The 19,185-nt window shown below is 43.8% G+C and overlaps 2 protein-coding genes across 5 annotated transcripts in view; one reads left to right on the top strand and one right to left on the bottom strand.

Annotated features, from left to right (window-relative positions):
• Nucleotides 1–190: 190 nt before the first annotated feature.
• On the bottom strand, nucleotides 191–4,859 carry Mrpl52 (mitochondrial ribosomal protein L52). Of its 3 annotated transcripts, none has more exons than XM_027920148.2 (5): nucleotides 4,812–4,859; nucleotides 4,650–4,710; nucleotides 4,506–4,573; nucleotides 1,751–1,815; nucleotides 191–724 (listed from the first exon to the last, which is right to left on the bottom strand). In XM_027920148.2, the coding sequence occupies exons 1-5, from the start codon at nucleotides 4,837–4,839 to the stop codon at nucleotides 575–577; spliced, it is 372 nt and encodes a 123-aa protein (XP_027775949.1). In that variant the 5' UTR covers nucleotides 4,840–4,859; the 3' UTR covers nucleotides 191–574. The 3 variants fall into 3 exon arrangements, with proteins under 3 accessions (XP_027775949.1, XP_027775950.1, XP_027775951.1); XM_027920149.2 differs by having other exon boundaries at nucleotides 4,650–4,707; nucleotides 4,812–4,853; XM_027920150.2 differs by lacking the exon at nucleotides 1,751–1,815.
• Slc7a7 (solute carrier family 7 member 7) overlaps nucleotides 4,847–19,185 on the top strand; it is a 58,415-nt gene continuing 44,076 nt past the window's right edge. The window contains exon 1 of one of the 2 annotated variants that reach the window (XM_027920142.3): nucleotides 4,847–5,578. The gene's annotated coding sequence lies outside the window, so the exon portion shown is untranslated. Of the gene's footprint in view, nucleotides 5,579–18,692; nucleotides 18,840–19,185 lie in introns of those variants that run through there. The other variant, XM_027920143.2, reaches the window with a different exon arrangement.

The following is a 19,185-nucleotide window of genomic DNA, read 5'->3' as shown; positions in this document are numbered from 1 at the left end:
AGAATTCAGTCAGAACCATGGAGACCTCAGAACTCAATTCCTTTTGCAGAATACAAAAAGACCACTTTTGGTTCTACCTGTCACCCTTCCCCAGAGGGTGGGGATGGGGAATCCTCCTGTATCATGCATCTGAACCTTAGGAAAACTGACACCAGTTGCTTGCAAAGAAAGGGACCTCAGGTGGAAAGTCTTTCATTAAAACATTTATTAAATGCCAACTGCACTTGGCCAAGCTGTGTATGGGCTATTAAAAGACTGAAATGCCTGGTTAGAACCAGGAAAACTGTTGTCTTCTGTTCACATTCACAGAACAGCTACTGCTAAAAGGTTGGTACAGTCCTCTGGCCTGCAAATTTCCAGAACAAGATTCTGTTGAACTGGAATAAAAACAGGGATGAGGGCACTGAGCCAAGCCTCCCAGGCAGTGACCTTATAGCATGTTCTTCTGGGTGTCCAAGCTCTTTTGCTCTGAAGACAAATAGGAAACAAAGGCTCTCTTCTGTCTGAGATGAGACATCCAGGTGATGGAAAAGAAAGCCAGAGAGAGGCTGAGGAAAGGGACAGGAATTGCTTTTTATGGACATGGAAGTGAGCTCTGCAATGAAGCCCCTTTGCGTTTAAGAGCATTTTTCTGTTTCCTTTCTTCTTCCTGCAACTTCTGCTGTCTGAGCTGCCATGCCTGTATTCCAGCATCCATTTCCTGTGACAGCAGTACAACTCGTCTCTGAAATAGACAGGAAAACAGTGTGGATAACATCTGGGGCTTGAGCACTGCACTTTATATCCTTTTCTCACAAAGTTAGAGGTTTCAGCTGGAAATTGACACTGCTGACTAGGAAACAAGTGGCACCAAATCCTGGGCTGGGAAACGGAAGGGAGGTAGTGAATGGGAGGCAGAATGCTTACTACTGGTTCCTGACCTAGGAACTCAATTCCTCCCTTCTTACAGTGCTATTAAAATGTTTGGCTTGGGCTGGGGTTGTGGCTCAGTGGTAGAGTGCTTGCCTAGCATGCATAAGGCACTGGGTTTGATCCTCAGTACCACATAAAAATAAATAAATAAATAAAGATACGGTATCCACCTAAAGCTAAAAAAAAATTGTTTGGCTCAGCTGATCTGATGTGCACATCTGTAAATCTTAGCTACCTGGGAGGCTGAGGCAGGAGGATCACAATTTTAAGGCCAGCCTTAGCAATTTAGTAAGGCCCTGAGCAACTTAGTGAGACCCTGTTTTTAAATAATAAGAAGGCTGGAATGAGCTCAATAATACAGCATCCCTGGGTTTAATGCCCAGTCTCCGAAAACAAAAACAAAAACAAAAAACATAACTGTCAAAACCTTTGTATATGATGTACATGTTAGCTTAGGTGCAACACAACCCAAAACATACTACAATTAAAAATTTCTGAGCTGGGCGCAATGGTGCACACCTGTAATCCCAGCAACTCAGGAGGCTGAGGAATTTAGCAACTCAGCCAGACCCTGTCTCTAAATAAAATATAAAAAAGGGCTGGGGATGTGGCTCAGTGGTTAAGCACCCTCGGTTTGATCGCTGGTACCAAAAATTTCTGGGCTGGGGTTGTAGCTCAGTGGTAGAGTGCTTGCCTAGCATGTGTGAGGCACTGGGTTCAATCCTTAGCACCGAACTAAATAAAATAAAGGTACTGTGTCCAAAAAGAACTAAAAAAATAATAATTTCTCCCTCCAATTACAAACAATGTAGCCCCAGTTGAAGCTCTATTCACTCACTGCAAATTCTTCCCTCTGGGTTTTTCTTCGAAGTTGGCCTTTCATTGGGGGAGCAGGGCGGCCATCTACAAATAGAAGAGATAAAAGGCAAGTGCTAGGGGTGGTCTGCAGCACCTTGGCCAAAGACTGTGATAGGGATGACGAAGAGCCAATCTCTACCTCTTCTCTTCTGTTTTACACCCAACGTAGCTTAATTCTTCTAAAATAAGTTCTTCAAACAGAGTGAGGTACCACAGACCTACCAAAAATAAATTCCTAAGCCATGTTCCTACTCTTATTTCATGTACCACTAATTATCCTGGAATTCAAGGTAATTTGCAATGTTTCATCTACTGTTTTATCTTCAGAAACCTTTCATTCAACGTCTTTGTTAAATTCTGTCCCACTCTACAATGAAATGCCCCTTTTCCCTTTCCTTCTAGCTAAGTCCTTATCCTTATCCCTCTAAGACTTCTTCCCACCCCAAATCCTCTCTAACCTCCATCAACTCCATCAGCTCTTTCTGTGTGATACAAGGGATGGAACAGTCTCATGACCTTTCTTTCAGGGTCTCTTCTGAAAGAAGTACATGTCATTCATTTATTTGCCTTGGAATATTTACTTTATTATAGCTTTTAGCATTATTTACCCATTTCAGATACATTTGGAAAGAGACAAAGTACTAAAGTATTATTTACTTTTTAAAATGCCCATGCTTATTTTCCCAGCCAGACTTTAAGTTGCTTGAAATCAGGGACTGTAAAATTAGTTTTTGCCCTTCATAGCATAGTACAGGCACAAAAGCACTAATAAAGATTCCATAAAAATATTCAGTCTGAAGTTATAATAGAGATGAGAGGAAAGGATACCTACTTTCTACAAACAAAAAAGTGAAAATTCTGCCCAAAGTTTGAAGCTAAGACAGATAAAAGGCAGTACAAAAAGGGAACAAGGGGCTGGGAATATAACTCAGCGGTAGAGTCTTGCTTAGCATGTGCAAGGCTGTGGGTTCAATCCCTAGTAATCCACTCCCTTCCACAAAAAGGAACCAATATTTTGCAATGTGTGTGTCAAGTGCTTTACACTGGTTTTCATTTTTATCCTTTACAAGAACTATGAATGTGTGTCTGTGTAACTGTATGTATATGTGTATACATATACTTTTTTTTTTTTTTAAAGGAGGGAAACTCAGATTGAGAAGCAGCTATGGGGGCTTAAGGGTGTAGCATAGTGGAGCTGGGATTGTGGCTCAGTGGTAGAGCACTCATCTAGCATGTGCGAGGCCCTGGGTTCGATCCTCAGTACCACATAAAAATAAATAAACAAAATAAAGGTATTGTGTCCAACTACTTCTAAAAAATAAATATTAAAAAAAAAAAAAAAAAAAAAAAGGCGTGTAGCATAGTGACAAAGTGTGCACTTAGCATGACAGAGGCCCTGGGATCAATCCCCTGTGTAAGCAAGCATGCTTTCGTGTGTGTACACAGAGTTAGATACATATAATTCCAGTCTTTCAAATATTCCATATTACTAGAAAGAGCCTAGGCTTCCTACTGTAAATGACTAGTGGAAACAAATTTCATCCTCCTCCTCTGAATAGGTATGTGAATAAGCAGGGTCATATTCCTAGAGAGACTAGAGAATCCAATGGGGTGGGGGTGGGGGGCTAGAGATATAGCTCATTGAGAGTGTTTGTTTTGCATGCAGGAAACCCTGGATTCACTCCCCAGCACCACAAAAACAAACAAACAAAAACCAAATCAAAGCTCCAGTAGGGTATTAATACTCAGGTCTCCAAGTTGGGAAGAAGGCCTGGATCCTACTCAGTTGTATTTTTGACTTTGAAACTATATAGGCATTTCATTTCTGTAGGCCTCAATTTTCCTACTGTAAACGTGAAGTCCCATAAAGGAGGTAGGGAGTGGCTTTAACTTCTCTAAGTTCCCACTCTTTTCTTCTGATACTGGTGAGTGAACCTAGGAGCATTCTACCACTGAGCTACATCCTTAGTCTTTTTTGAGACAGACTTGCTAAGTTGCTGAGTCTGGCCTGAAATTTGCAATCCTTCTGCTTCAGCCTCCCAAGTCACTGGGATTACAGGTTGTGTTTTGGGCCTGGCTAGGCAAGTTCCTCTCTTTTGGAGCTTTTTAAGTAAAGAGAAAAGATTTTTCTGAAGGAAGCCTGCCGTCCTCAATCATTACTCTTCTACCCCTCTGAGATACTCCTTTCCACAGCTTTTCAAAGTTCTTCCTGCATTTGGTACCAAATTCTCAAAATGCATTCACCACACAGAAGGGTGGTTCTTCCTAACTACTTAAAAATCATGTTCCCTTTGAGAAAGGGGAACGATTTCTCACCCCCTTCAACCCCAGGGCGGTTTAAGTTAGAATTTTTTTTTTTAAACATTTATTTTTTTAGGTGCAGATGGACACATCACAATGCCTTTATTTTTATGTGGTGCTGAGGATCGAACCTAGGTCCCGCGCGTGCTAGGCGAGTGCTCTACCCCTGAGCCACAATCCCAGCCCTTAAGTTAGAATTAACTTGTTTATCTTCACTAGCCAAGATCCTGTCTAGCTTTACCTTCCATAGTAGTAGTTTAACTGACAAAATAAAGGAGAGCTTTTTCACTCCAACTCCATTTTCCAAATAAAAAAAAATTCGATTCGTTTTCCACTCAGTCACTCCCCCGCCTGGATACCACTCCCCAACCGGCTCCAGGGGCGGTTCCTCTAAGTGAAATATCTCTGAAGAAAACTGTTGGACGGACACTCACCCGCGTAAGACCAGTCTGGAAGCTCCGTGAGGGGCCCGTAGCCGGAAGGATTGGCAGCCAGGCCCTGTCTGGGTAAAAAGAAACAGTCGCGTGAGGTCTCGGACCAGCTTCTTGCCCCCCTGGTCCCCCCATCCCAGCACTTACTGGAGTCTCCACTGGCTGCCAGCCAGAGCCGACACGCTGCAGTGTAGCCTCCGGACACCTACTAGGAAAACAAGACAGAGTCAGAGAGGACGCTGAGCCCGCCCTAGGGGTCCAGCGCACACCTCACCGGGTCCCGAGTCTACATAGCCTACGCCAACTCACTGGAGAGCAGGGTCCCCGAAGCAGCCATGTCTGTGACGGAGGAGCCGGAAGTGGGCGTGGCCTCGGAGGCAAAGCGCGTTGCTGAGTGGGGGGAGCCGGAAGCCGCCATCTTGAATCTGGTTTTCGATCAAGGACTCCGCCATCTTGGGTCATCGTACGGAACTGAAGAGCAAGTAGGGCCTGGGTCTTTGGGGCGAAAAGGAGCTGTCATCTTGAGCACGTGTCTTCAGTGGAAGTGGTGATATCCCCGACTGAACGGTTCTGAATTGTTCCCATGACTTTCCCACAGCGGTCTCTAATATTTTGAAATTTACAGTAACTTTTATCTCAGAGTAACCTCCATGTTACCTCATTCTACAGTCTCCCGCCTCACTGCATTTTCCCCAGACTAAATGGCTAAGTCTAGAGTGAATGAGAAAATTTTAAGATCGCATGCATTTATCCAACAAAACTGAAGAAATTCTATGTGACAAGCGCTGTAATAGGTGCAGAAGATTCTATGGAGAGCAAGAGCAGATATCATCACTATTCTGATAGACCTTTTGGTCCCTCAGAGAGAAGACAATCATATACGTGACTAATGTTACAGCTGAGTCCTGGGAAGGGAAGTATGTCTTTTTTTTGCCAGCATATATATTGGGAATGTGATCTAGAGTGCACTGTCAAAGACTCTTGAGAAAGCTGTGTTGGAGCTAAGAGTTGATGTCATTTTTATAAGAGCTACCACAACACATTCCCTAATATAACTCTTGCAAGAACCTTCTGAGGTAAGTACAGGTTGAGCATCCCTAAACTGAAAACCTTAAATCCAAAATGATCCACAATCAGAACTTTTTGAGCACTGACAGTGCTATAAGTGGAAAATGCAATACCTAAACTCGTGAGGTGTTGCACTCAAAATACAGGCCAACTAAAAATATTGTACAAAATTACCTCCAGGGAAGCTGGAGGTGTAGCTCAGTAGTAGAGGAGGTACTTAGTGCTCAGAACCTAGGTTCATCCACAGCACCAGAAAAAAAATAATTAATTTCAGGCTATGTGTTAAGGTCTAAAATATTTTCATGTTTATTTTTGGGTTGTATTCCCAAGATATTATGTATGTGCAAGTGTTCCAAAATATGAAAAATATATAAAAATTTAGCTGGGCATGGTGGCACATGCCTGTAATTTCAGCAGCTGGGAAGGCTGAGGTAGGAGGATCACATGTATGATGCCAGTGTTTAGGATTCATAAGAAAGATGATGGACTCATACTGCTGTCTATACTATATAAAGGAATTGAACCAACAATATTATTTTTTAGTAGTGTACATATAAGGAGGACACCATTAATTTCCAAAATCATTGGAAAGGCCACAAATGTTCAGATGAACAATAATGTGTATGATATGAATGTTACATGCAAAAGTGGACCTGTGCAGTCATGAAGCAATTCAGCAAGATTGGAAGCAACTTAACTTGAAAAAAAAAAAAAATGTGCTAGGGATGCTGCTCAGTGGGAAAACATTCCTAGGTTCAATCCCTGTAGAATAAAAATAACATAATAATATAAAATAAAAAATTTGAGACACTTCTGATACCACACATTTCCAATAAAGGAAAGTAAATGTAGATAGTAAAGCCAGATCTGTGACTCTTGCCCTGCTCTTTATTACTTGCTATTTAATACTGTTGTGGAAAAAGTTGTTTACCCTTAATTTTTTTTTCCTTTCTTTTTCCCTTTTGTAGTACTGAGGATTGAACTTAGGGGTACTTTGTCTCTTCCACTGAGCTACACTCCCAGCCCTTTTTTAAAATTTTGAGGCAGGGTCTCACCAAATTGCCAAAGCTGGCCCCGAATTTGGGATCCTCCTGCTTAAGTCTCCCTATTAGCTGGAATTATAGTAGTGCATCACCATATCCAGATATTCTTAATTTCTTTTCTTTTTGGTACTGGGGATTGAACTTAAGAATGCTTAACAAGTGAGCCACATCCCCAGCCCTTTTTTATTTTTGAGACAGGGTCTTATTAAGTTGTTTAGAGTATTGCTAAATTGCTGAGATTGGCCTTGAACTTTTTATCCTTCTGCCTCAGCCTCTCAGGTCGCTGAGATTATAGGCATGTGCCACCATGCCTGGCTATCCTTGATTTCTTAATTAGAAACATATCACACTTTAAAACAAATTTTTAAATAGTTTTTAGTTGTTGATGGACCTTTATTTTATTTACTTATTTATATGCGGTGCTGAGAATTGAACCCACTGCTGCACATGTGTGAGGCAAGTGCTCTACTGCTGAGCTACAACTTCAGCCCCAAAACATCACATTTTTGAAAACATTTTAAGGTGATAACATAAGTGAAATACTTTATGGTGAAGCTCCTACAAACATGCCCATTACTGTGTGCTGGGCTAGACACTTAAACACATGCTGACTAGGGGAACCTGAGGGAGTGGTGTAATGGCCTATCTGGAAGTTTATCATTTCCTTGGCAAGACTGGGAAGTTTTTCCACAGGAGGTGGCTCTGAGTTGTGCTTTGAAAGAGGGGAAGGGTGGATCCTGGTTTAAGAGGTAAAAGCAACTATTTTGATAACAATAAGAATGGTATAGACTAGAGTTAAATAAGAAGAAGGGATGGAACAAAAGAAACTTGGCTAGAAGCCATCAGATGGATTCGCACTCCCGTCCCCATAAGTAAGGGAAATAAATGTAGAGTACCATAACCATCTTACATTCATATACTACTTTTAAAATTTTTTTCTTTTGCAATTCTGGGAATTAAACCCAGGGCCTTACACATGCTAGCTAAGATCTACTACTGAACTATGCTGTATATACTTTAGCCCCATTTACTTAATTTTTATTTATCAAAATATTTCTGCACAAAACCAGGCACGGTGATGCATGCCTGTAATCCCAGGGGCTTGGGAGGCTGAGATAGGAGGATTGAGAGTTCAAAGCCAGCCTCAACAATGGCAAGGTGCTTAGCAACTCAGTGAGACCCTGTCTCTAAATAAAATACAAAATAGGGCTGGGGATGTGGCTCAGTGGTTAAGTGCCCCTGACTTCAATCCCCAGTACCAAATATATATATATAAATGATTTCATAATAAAACTGTAAAGTAGTTAAGATAGTCCAGGAAACAGTTATTGTACAGATTTTACAGTTTTCAGGGATCAGTAAATTGAACCAAAATGTGACTATTGGACTGGGGATGTAGCTCAATGGTAGAGTGAGAGCCAGCCCTACCAAAAAAGAAAGAAAGAAAGAAAAATGGCTGTGGATTTATTGTTTGTTTTACAATTAGTGACAGAATAAAGACTGAGTGACACTGTTCCCTTACTTGGCTTTTTGAGCCTTTGACTGGTCCTGAGGAGAGCACTGGAATCTCACAGTTGAGGGAATCAAGTAGAAGCCAAAGGCTTGAAGAATAACCTAAGAGTCAGTGTTTAGGATTCATAAGAAAGATGATGGACTCATACTGCTATCTATACTATATATAGGAATTGAACCAACAATATTATTTTTTAGTAGTGCATATATGAGGAGGACACCATTAATTTGCAAAATCATTGGAAAGGGCACAAGTGTTCAGATGAACAATAATGTGTGTGATTTGAATGTTACATGCAAAAGTGGACCTGTGCAGTCATTCAATAGCTGTGGAAGTCAAAGAGCAAGAGCTGGAGGGTAGGAATGGGGGTAAGAATGGGAAGTTTGAGCAGAACTAGAAAATCTGGGAAGGAGGATATTTAGAAGGAAGACAACTTTAGCCTTTGACGTGGTTAGTATGATGTGGTAGGGGGACAATCCACTGGTTGAAAATGGCAGGAAACATGGGTTAGGATTTTGGGAGAGAGACAGAGAACATGGAGCACTGACAGTTAACATCATCAGCATTCTCGGGACCTCATGGAATGCTATTGACTGGGAGGAGGTCTGGCACCTGGACAGCACTCTTCAGTGACTTCATCAGCCTCATAAACCACAGGAAAGCAGCTTTGTCATCCCAAACTGGATATCCTTTATCCTCTGTACTTCATCTGACAAAGACTGGAGTTAAGAGTGATGTGAAGCACCCGGAGTCTGAGCTTTATGTTTTCCCTCTCTTAAATTCCTTTGCTTTTCAAAGACATCATGCCTCATATTTGGCTTTAGCATTTTTGTAATCCACTTGTATTTGTGTCTAATATATTTATTCAGATATCCCTGTAGAGTTGTATACAGTTACTTGTAGTCCCCTCACCCCCCCGAACTAGCCCTTTTTTATTTTTGAAATGGTTTCAGTAGGTTGTTCAGAGCTTCACTAAGTTGCTGAGGCTGGCCTCAAGCTTGCAATCCTACTTCAGTCTGCTGAGTCGCTGGGATTACAAGTGTGTGCCTCTGCACCTGACAAATTAGGTGCTTTTTTAACAGTTGCGATGAGTTATAATGATACTGAGAAGGAACATAAATAAGTGAGCTGACTTTGGTAGCCAATTCCACCTTATTGTGCAACAATATTTTTGCATGTGTATGACAGAATTCTAAGATTGAAGAAGTTGTGGAGAGAAGGGGAAACTGGGAATTCTTTCAGTATTTTCCTTTTTAGGACAGCTCAAAGATCAAATCACTGTCATCTTGTGCAAAAAATGTGGGAACTGAAGGCTTTAAACAACACATCCTTTCAATACAATGCTTTGCATAGTATTTCCTTATTACTTACATAATTTATTGTAACATATTTCTCTTCTTTTCCAGAGCTGTCAAATCAGTATTGGCTAGCCGGGTGTGGTGATGCACACCTGTAATCCCAATGGCTTGGGAGGCTGAGGCACGAGGATCATAAGTTCAAAGCCAGTCTCAGCAACTCAACAACTTAGTGAGACCCTAAGCAACTCAGGGTCTCTAAATAAAATACAAAAAAAAAAAAAAAAAAAGGATGTGGCTCAGTGGTTAATTGCCCCTGGGTTCAATCCCCAGTACCAATAAATAAATAAATAAATCAGTACTGGCTAAATATTGCATGCAGGAGACCCTGTATTCAATGCCCAGTAAAACACACACACACACAGTCTATAATAAAAGACCTAACTTCAAGAGGAGTCATTTATGACCTTCAGCTACATTCTCTTCTTCCTGACAACTGGGAAGTCCCTTTTAGAAAGGCCAAGCCTGGCAGATATGGTGGCACATGCCTGTAATCACAGCTATTTGGGAGGCTGAGGCAGGAGGATCACAAATTCCAGGCAGGCCTCAGCAACTTAGTGAGACCCTGTCTTAAAATAAAAAATAAAAGTAAAAAGGTGTAGGGATGCTGGGCATGGTGGTGCAATCTGTAATTCTAGCAACTCCGGAAGGTGAGGCAGGAGGATTCTAAGTTAAAGATCAACCTCATCAATTTAGCAAGGCCCTAAGGACTTAGCCAGCCCCTGTCTCAAAATAAAAATTTAAAAAGGGCTGGGGATGTTGTTTAGTGGTTAAGCACTCCTGGGTTCAATCCCAGGTACCAAAAAAAAAAAAAAAGAAAAAAAAAATGGGTAGGGATGTGAACTCAGTGGTAGAGTGCCCCTGGTTTTAATTCCCAGTTCTGCCAACAACATAAAAGAAGAAATGTTAAACCACCATTTGACCCAGCTAGCCCTCTCCTTGCTCTATATCCAAAGAACTTAAAATCAGCATACTATAGTGATGCAGCCACATCAATGTTTATAGCAGCTCAATTCACAATAGCTAAACTATGGAACCAATCTAGGTGCCCTTCAACAGATGCATGGATAAAGAAACTGTGGTATATATACACAATGGAATATTACTCAGCAATAAAAGAGAATAAAATTATGGCATTTGCAGGTATATGGAGTTGGAGATTAGCCCGTTAAGTGAATTAAGCCAATCCCCAAAAAACAAATGCTGAATGTTCTTGATAAGTGGAAGCTGATCCATAATGGGGGTCTGGGGGAGAGAATGGAGGATCTTTGGGCAAAGTGCGGGGGGGGGGGGAGCGGGGGAGCACATGAGCGTAGGAAAGATGGTGGAATGAGATGGACATCATTACCCTAGGTACATGTATGATTGTATATATGGTGCAACTACATTGTATACTACCAGAGAAATGAAAAGCTGTGCTCCATTTGTGCACAATGAACCGAAATTCATTCTGTTGTCATGTATAACTGACATGAGTGGCTCAGGAGGCTGAGACAGGAGGATTGCGAGCCAGCCTCAGCAATGGCGAGGTACTTAGCAACTCATTGAGAACCCTGTCTCGAAATAAAATACAAAATAGAGCTGGGGATGTGTTTCAGTGGTTGCGTGCCCCTGAGTTCAATCTCCAGTACCAATCAATCAATCAATTTAAAAAATTATATTAAAAAATGCTAAAGCTGGATTGTGCAAAAGTACTATTTACAAATCATCTTTTAGCCTTAAACCATGTGAGGCATTTCCAGATTCCTTTTTTATCTTTTTTTGTACTGGGGATTGAACCCAAGAGCACTTAACCCAAGAGCCACATCCCCAGCCCTTTTGCCCTTTTTTTTTTTTTGGAGACAAGGTCTCACTGATTTGCTGAGGACTTGGAACTTGTGATCTTCCTGACTCAGCTTTCCGAGCCACTGGGATTACAGGTGTGTGCCACCATACCCGGATTCCCATTTCTTGAACTAGCTCAGCAACTCCTGCTTTTATTAGGTACATGCTGCAGCTAGGGTTGTTCACACCAAAGGTGCTTTGGCAACTCTAGCCTCCCAGGCACCCTGGCTATGGAACATTTTTGGTTATATGCTGCCTCCTGGTGGCAGCTACTGCCCAGCACCTTTCCGCCTGGTGGAGACCACTTTCTTCAATTTGGAGTCTTGAAGCTGATGCAACAGCTTCCCCACAAGGGGTTAGGAGTTGGGAATCAGAGGTGGAAGAGAACATTTTTGGGAGACCCCTCCCCCAGATCCAAGCAGGCATTGCCTCCTCTCCTCTACCTCCTTCAATGGGGCTTCCCAGTCCAGAGTCCCTTCTGAGTCTCATCTGAGTGTCTCTGGGGTGGAGGTGGGGGTTGCCAGGGTTTGGGGCTTTTGTCCAGACCCCAGTTGCCAATTGAAATGCTTGGGTCAGAGTGTTAAGTTTTGCCTTTTGTGCTGAAGTTCCCTGAGGCAGAGGCTTTGCCTGAATGGTAGAGTCCAGAGTGACCACTACAAGACATATTCTGTTGTTTATGAAACTTTTTATCGGGGAAGTATTCCATGTCAGGGTCCTTGAGGGGCTGGTCTGGCTGGTCTACTGGAGAACATTTTTTACCTTAATGCAGTTATGATCAGGTTGCCCAGTCCCAGTAGGCAGCAGACTTGCTGGGTTTAGAGTCTGGACAACTTCAATGTGGACATGTAGATATTTATATAATGTGCCCTGGTACCTGACCATCCTCTCATTAGTCAGCCAATATTGTCCTTTATATTCAAATAATGTCAAAACTGAATGAGGAACTTTGACAACAAATTTTGTCCCATAGCCGGTTTATTATCTTCCAACACCAGAAGGGCTGTGGCTGCAAGGGCCTGTAAACAAGGTGGCCAGCCTTGAACCATAGAGTCCAGCTATTTAGAAAGATAGGCCACTGAATGGTGTCAGGTCCCCAGCATTTGAGTCAGGACTCCTATAGCTCTTCCAGATGGTTCATGGACATACGGAAAGAAAGATTTTGTGAGATCAGAGAGTCCTAGTTCAAGTGCACTAGTGAGTGCCTGCTTAAAGGCTTCAGAGGCCTTTTGTTGTGTTGGTCCCCACATCAGAGGATCTTGTTTTCCCCTCTTTTTGGCCTTATAGAGGGCCACTAAACTGAAAAGTTAGGGATCCATATTTTGCAGAATTTGGCAGCACTCAGGAACTCAGATCTTATGGCTGGTAGAAGGAACCGGAATTGAGCAGACTGTTTTCTATCAGGGCCCAGTTGCCATTGTCTCTGAGTTACATAAAAACCGAAGTAGTTGACTTTTTCTTGATAGATGTGGGCTTTCTTCCTTTGAGACTTCGTAGCCAGTTTTACATAGGAGAGTGACAAGCAGTTGTGTCCCCTTTATGTAGTCTTCTTAGGTTGTTCAGCCAGCAACAGATCATCTACATATTGGAGCAATGTGTATCTACATCAGAGGCCAATATTCATGTTGTTTTGCGGGAAAGGCTTTCAAATCAGAAGCTAGTGCCATCCTGAAGGTGGTTGGTGAGTTTCTGAAGCCCTGTGGCTCTCTGGTCTAGGTCAATTGGCCTTTAGTTGGGGGCATTCTTTCTTCCAGTGGCCCTCCAGATAGCAGTAGGTACATAGGCGTAGTTTCAGCCTTGTCTCTGGATAAGAGACAAGATATGAGGGAAGCCGCAAGGAGAACCATCTCTTTATTCATTTTTTTTAAAAATATTTTTTTACTTGTAGATGGACACAATACCTTTATTTATTTTTATGTGATGCTGAGGGTCAAACCTAGTGCCTCACACATTCAAGGCACGTGTTCTACCACTGAGCCACAAGCCAGCCCTCTTTCTTCATCTTTTGATCTGCTTCTTGTTGAGTCTCTGGGTCTTGGTTGATGAAAACTGTGGTGGCCACTTTAATCAACTCCCTGACATTTTTTTTTTTTTGTGTGTTGGGGATTGTACCAAGGCCTTGTGCATGTGAGGCAAGCACTCTACCAACTGAGATATATCCCTAGCCCTTACTGGCATTTTTTAAAGCAAAGTCCAGCAAAGTTTTGGTGAATGTCTCTCTGGGCTTGTTTTACCTGCTGGTTGTCTGGTGCCTCAGAATCAAAGGGAGTGAAGAGTTGGAAGGTTTCACATAGTTGTTCATAGATCTGGCTGGGACTTTCATCAAGCTTTTGGAGTACTTCTGATATCTTGTTCATGTTTAGCCTCTTCCCCCCCCCCCACCTTCTTATAGGGGCTGCCTATGAGGGCCTCTGGATAGCTCTTTATCTTTAGGAGGTCCTCCTCTTTGTTGGGGCCCCTCCTAGGTCTGTGTCAGAGAACCAGGCCTGGGCATAGGCTTGGATGTTGCCTTGTGTGTCAGGAGCATGATCCTCTAGCAATTTTAAAGCTCTCAGGTCACCTGTTTGCATTCCTCTGTCAACCAAGGAGGGCTGGTGGGTCTGGATAATGGACTGCATTAGATCATCATGGCCCAGGACTTCTCTGTGTAGGAGGGAGTATGATTTTTCCAATTTAAGAGATAGGTGGTGGTGAAAGGCTGGCACTCAAAACTGCATTGTCCCCCTTGGATGTTTCCCTCCTGGTCAATACAGACAACTATGCCCCTTTTAGTCTCTCATAGGGGCATCTGGAGAACTCTCATCTGGGTTGTGGCTCTGGTCTTAGGACAAGTATCCTGCCTTGGTCTCTGTGGGGGTGGGGTGGGATGGAGGAGTCTTTGGCTCTGGAGAAGCCTCTGGCACCGAGGCATCAAGGAGGAAAGAGTGGCTGGTGCTGAGGGGCCACCATCTGTTGCCTCTGAGGCTGAGGGGGCTGAGGGGACAGCCTGTTGCCTCAGTGGTCTTGGCAAAGTCGGGTAGAATGGCATATAAGGTGATGGCCTCTCTTCTGGCTTATGGAGAAAACTGGTTTCCTTTCTGTATTTTATTTGTCAGGTTTTTGTCTGTTTAGTTCCCTTTTGTTGGGTCTTAGAGGCTACTATAGTCTGAACTAATGTCAACTTGGACTGTTCTTCCAGATAGGCTCTCAACCAACGGGCTGTTTCTATACTATTTCTTGCCAGCAATCAATATAAGGGAATGGTCTGGGTGTCCAGGTTTTTTTTTTTTTTAATAGAAAGGACATCATCAGTGACACTTTTTTCTGGTGGTCATCCCACATCAAAGCCTGGCCATTCTAATTTGCAGAGAGTATATAACCTTTGTGGAGTGAGTTTCAAACCAGAGTAACCATTAAACACCTTTCTTAAAGTTTTCTAATATACATTTCAAAAGATTTAATTTACTCTGCATGCCCCCCATGTTCTACCCTGCATAGTGTTGCACACTTAGGACAAGACTTACTTCGTATATCTCTGGCCGTTCCCCTCTCAGAGACTTAGGGTTCTCTTAGCCTTGTGGGTTGGTATCAACCCCTGACCCGGAGCTTCCAGCTAGATGTTGGTTGGTAGAATTCCACCTCAGACTGTATGAGCTACCATGGAACTGCAGATTGGGACTCCACACTTGCTCGGGCCCTTGGGTCAGTTCTGAACAATTCTGCTGTCCATCTCATTCACACATTTTTACATACTTTCACATAGATATGATAAGAGCAAAATTTCTATACTGCTCAAATCCCCCAAATTCCAAAACCACAGAAGGAGCCAGGGTTTCCTTTCTGCTTGTTGACCCCAAACAGAGACTACTTGGGTGACTCCTGGGTCCTTTTTGGCTCCAACTCCTTTGGAGGTTACAGAAGTAAATCAAGGCTATTTTCCATATGCTGAGGCCTCTAAGGGGAAGTCAGGTGGGATCCACTAAAGGACCTTCTTCCTGTCTGTTCAGTCTAGCAGTGTTCCAGGTTCCCTATTCCTGGTTCCTGCATCTCTGTGGGTTCTATTGTGCTTTGGGGGCAGCAGCTCAGGGGTGCTGGGTGAGTCACCTTGCCCACGAGCAAAGAGTTGCCTGTGGTGCATCAAGGAGAAGCATTGTCCTCCAACATCCAGGGGAAGCCAGAACCGGATACAAGAGAGGCAGAAAAGATGTCTTCGCCTCTTCCATCCCATCCAGATCACCAAATGATATAGGACAGAAGAGACTGGACACCCAAGGAATTTTTAGGAGGCAGGTTTATTGGCTGCAGCCGGCTGGTCCAGAGTATGGGGCTGGGCCAGAGTGTGGCCCATGTCTGAAATTCTCTGAACCTTGACTGGAAATTCTTTAAATTTTATACTCAGTGGGGTTGTTACATGTCAGTGGGTGGGAACTTTTTTTTTTTTTAAGAGAGAGAGAATTTTTTTTTTTTAAATATTTATTTTTTAGTTTTCGGTGGACAGAACATCTTTGTTTGTATGTGGTGGTGAGGATGGAACCGGGCTGCATGCATGCCAGGCCAGCGTGCTACCGCTTGAGCCACATCCCCAGCCTGAGTGGGAGGGAACTTAATAGTCTTTGTCCCATATTCTTAGGCTAGACAGATGTTTCACATGTTTTCTCTGCAAACCCGGCATTTATAAGAAAGGGGAAGCTTCAAACCATGATGAGCTTTCTGCAAAACTCCTGTGAAATCCTGTTGACACTCTTTGTAAAAATCTTTCTTATGAGAAGCTTGATTATAGCAAGGGTCTTTTGGGTGATACCTGGTCTGCTTCACCTTCACTCTCGTTCACCACAGCCTGCTTCCTAGATCCAGGGGAAAGGCAGGGGGTGGAATGCTTTACCCGGTGCAGGGAATGGAAGGGACGCTTGGTGCAGGGATTGGAAGGGACACTTGGTGGGGTCCTGGCTCCCCAGGAAAGATCCTGGGTCGTCGCCGGAGGTCAGACCCTTTATGAAGGGCAACCCAGCTCTTCCTAGGGGCTTTGAGGGCGGGTGATGGCTGGGTCTGGTTTTGAGAAAGCGAGATCTTAGGACCTCAGACGGGAAACCAGAAAGCAAGGGTAGGGAGGGAATGTGGGAGAACGGGGCAAAGGTGAGCGCCAGAGGGCCTAGCGGGGGCGGAGACGGAGGAGAGCTGGAAAGGGGCGACAGACAGGTTTGCAGGGGGAGGGCAGAGCTGCGGGGGTGGGGCGGGGTGGAGGGTAGCAGAAGAGCTCACGTTTTAGATTAGCGCTTCCTCTCTTCTTGAACCCCTTCGGATTTTGCGTGAACCTGAGTGCTTGTCTGCCTCTATCTTCTGTGCCCTTTGACCCTGTCGTGGCACCTCGCTTTGGCCACCTTCTCCCTGCAGACAGGTCACCTGAGCTGTGTGGGTTAGAGGAACTAAGAACTTCCGGAATCAGGAAAGAACATTAGATGAGGGCCTTTATGTTTTATTTTTTCCCATTAGTGAAACAAAGTCAATTTTTAAACCATTCTAAACCTTCCAATAAAACTGAAAACCATACTCTTCTTCCTTTTACCCATTTCTACCAAAAATAAGAAGTACCACTGAAGACTCCTTGCTCTAAGGAGCCAGAGGAGTAGCGTAAGTCTGGAGGGCAGACTCAAGAGCCTGCCCAGGAGCCCAGCCAGATGGGAGATCAGAGTAACAGCGGTGTTCATTCATTTCTTCACCCTTGCAATGAATGACTGCAAGCCTTGCACTTGAGGATACAGTGAACAAAGCTCTTGAGATGCTTACCTTCTAGTGGTGGTGGTGATTACAACACCAGGAATGGAAAATATCACAGGGAAGAAAGTTCCAGGCAAGGAAGATAGGTGAAAGAAAAAGCATTGAAAAAACTGAAGTGGGAGCATGCTTATTGTGTGGCTACAGCAGGGAGACAAAGTGGCTGGAGTGCAATGAGGGAGAGAACTGGGGCCGTGCCAACCTGTGCTAACAGGGATGGCTTTTTGCTCCTCTTCCTAGGACTTCCCTCATAGCTTGAAACTGAACCCAGGGTAAGTTTAAGGGGCAGGCCATCTGGGAAGCAGCCCAGGTCTAAAAAGGCAATAAATTATCATTGGAATAATTCAGATATTTGGTGCCAGTGAACTCTGATTTCTGTGTCTCTTTGTGAAATATAAGTTGGCTTCCATCCAGTGGCCCAGACAGAGTCCTGGAGGACTCCTTACCTAGACCACCTGTCTGTGGAGTAATTTGCAACAAGCAAGTGCAAGTTGCAGGGTGTAGCCTGGAGATCTGGGAGCTATCAATTACCTAAGGCAACAGTCACAACTGGAATTCTGAAAATGCATGGTGCACTGTGACGCGTCCCTCCCCAGGACAGGGATTAATGCTATTGTCTACCTTTAAAGTGGTTTAATATGCTTACCAAGAAGTGGTCTGCCTCAGAAAATTGCATGTGATGAATTTATATAATAACCTCTAATTTTGAATGTAAAGAAATATGCTTATGCAGTTTTTATTTTGAGAAAACTGTATTTCCTTTATCTCAGTAAGCATAACAGATATTTATGTATTTTTGGTACTGAGGATTGAACTCAAGTGGTACTCTACAATTGAGTTACATACTCAGTCCTTTTTCTTTCTTTCTCTTTCTTTTTTCTTTTTTTCAATTTTGAGATAGAGTCATGCTAATTGCTGAGGGTCTAGCTAAATTGCTGAAGTTGGCCCTGAACTTGTGATCCTCCTGCCTCAGTCTGTGGGATTACAGGTATGGGCCATCATGCCCAGCTTCCATATATTTAAATAGTAGTTTGCAGCAACTCAGGAATCTGCCCAGGGTGCCACAGCATTGTTGGCTCTTACCTGGCAACGCAGACTCACACTTGAACATTACCTGAACCATTTGGGGAACTGGGCAATGAGTGGGCTTGTTTGATATCTTGATGTATGCTTGGCTGCACCCTTGGGGGCCCTCTTTGGTGTATATTATCTTCTTTGACTTGCTTTAGGTGCTGAAATGGCTTGGAAACTCTTGAGATGGGATGGCAGAGTTCCATTGCCCTAACCATAGGATCCTATGCCCCTGTAGGACTAAACACAGTCTGTGAGTGGGAGAGGGAGTAAGAAAAGGAATGAGGGGAAGAGGGGAGGTGGGGAATTGTAAGGATCCTCTGGAGGGCAATGTAAATTGCAAGGAAAACTAAAGTGCTTAGTAAACTTAAGACAACAAGGAAGATCAGGGGTTGGTGTGGAGAGGAGGTGGAGCTGAGACAGTGGAGAAGGTGCCTGGAGGCGGAGCGGGCAAGAATCTCTGGGTTGGTCCAGGCAATCCGAGCTCCAGCCCGTCCCCTAGCCCCTCCCCGCTGCCGGCCAGAGTCGCACATGTGTTTTCCTGTTTTTCCATTTCGGTCCCCGTCACCCTCTGCCTTTTCTGCTCCTCAGAGTCAACAGCTGCTGCAGCACGAGCCATACCCCTGTTACCCCTAACTATCACCTTCCCTGGCCCCCTTCCCAGGGCTTGCTGGTAGCCCCTCCTCCCTGCACTTTCCCAAAGGTCAAGAGACAGGTAAGAGGTGGGAGAGGGACAATGGGCGAGAGGGGAAGAGAAGGAGAGGATGGAGTGCGTCCTGAAAATCAACCGGAGGGAGATTCAAGTCTTAGTTCCTGATCCCAGCCCTGGCCTCACTAGGCAGTCTCTGGCCCAGAGACTTCAGCCCTTGTTAATGGGAACTCTGGTCATAGGACTAAACAATTTGTTTTCTTGTTTCACATCCCCCCTCCCCCAAACACACACGAAGGAAGATCGCAGCTACAGAGGAGTATAGAAAAACAAATGGAGAACTGGAGAGGGAGGGGCTGAGCATGTAGCTTGGAGTGATGGGGAATGCAGCCATACCAGCATGTGTCTGTTT

The sequence above is a fragment of the Marmota flaviventris genome, chromosome 2 (assembly GCF_047511675.1).
Source record: "Marmota flaviventris isolate mMarFla1 chromosome 2, mMarFla1.hap1, whole genome shotgun sequence".
NCBI lineage: Eukaryota > Metazoa > Chordata > Mammalia > Rodentia > Sciuridae > Marmota > Marmota flaviventris.
Note: the sequence above shows the minus strand (reverse complement) of the source record. Positions and strands in the feature narration are given on the sequence as shown.

Excerpts from the sequence above, each read along its gene's own strand:
- Mrpl52 (XM_027920148.2), bottom strand. The coding sequence starts at position 4,839 with ATGGCTGCTTCGGGGACCCTGCTCTCCA. Across the intron at positions 4,574-4,649 it reads GGCAGCCAGTGGAGACTCCA|ACAGGGCCTGGCTGCCAATC; the intron begins GTAAGTGCTGGG and ends CTTTTTACCCAG. Across the intron at positions 725-1,750 it reads CCCAGAGGGAAGAATTTGCA|AGACGAGTTGTACTGCTGTC; the intron begins GTGAGTGAATAG and ends TGTCTATTTCAG.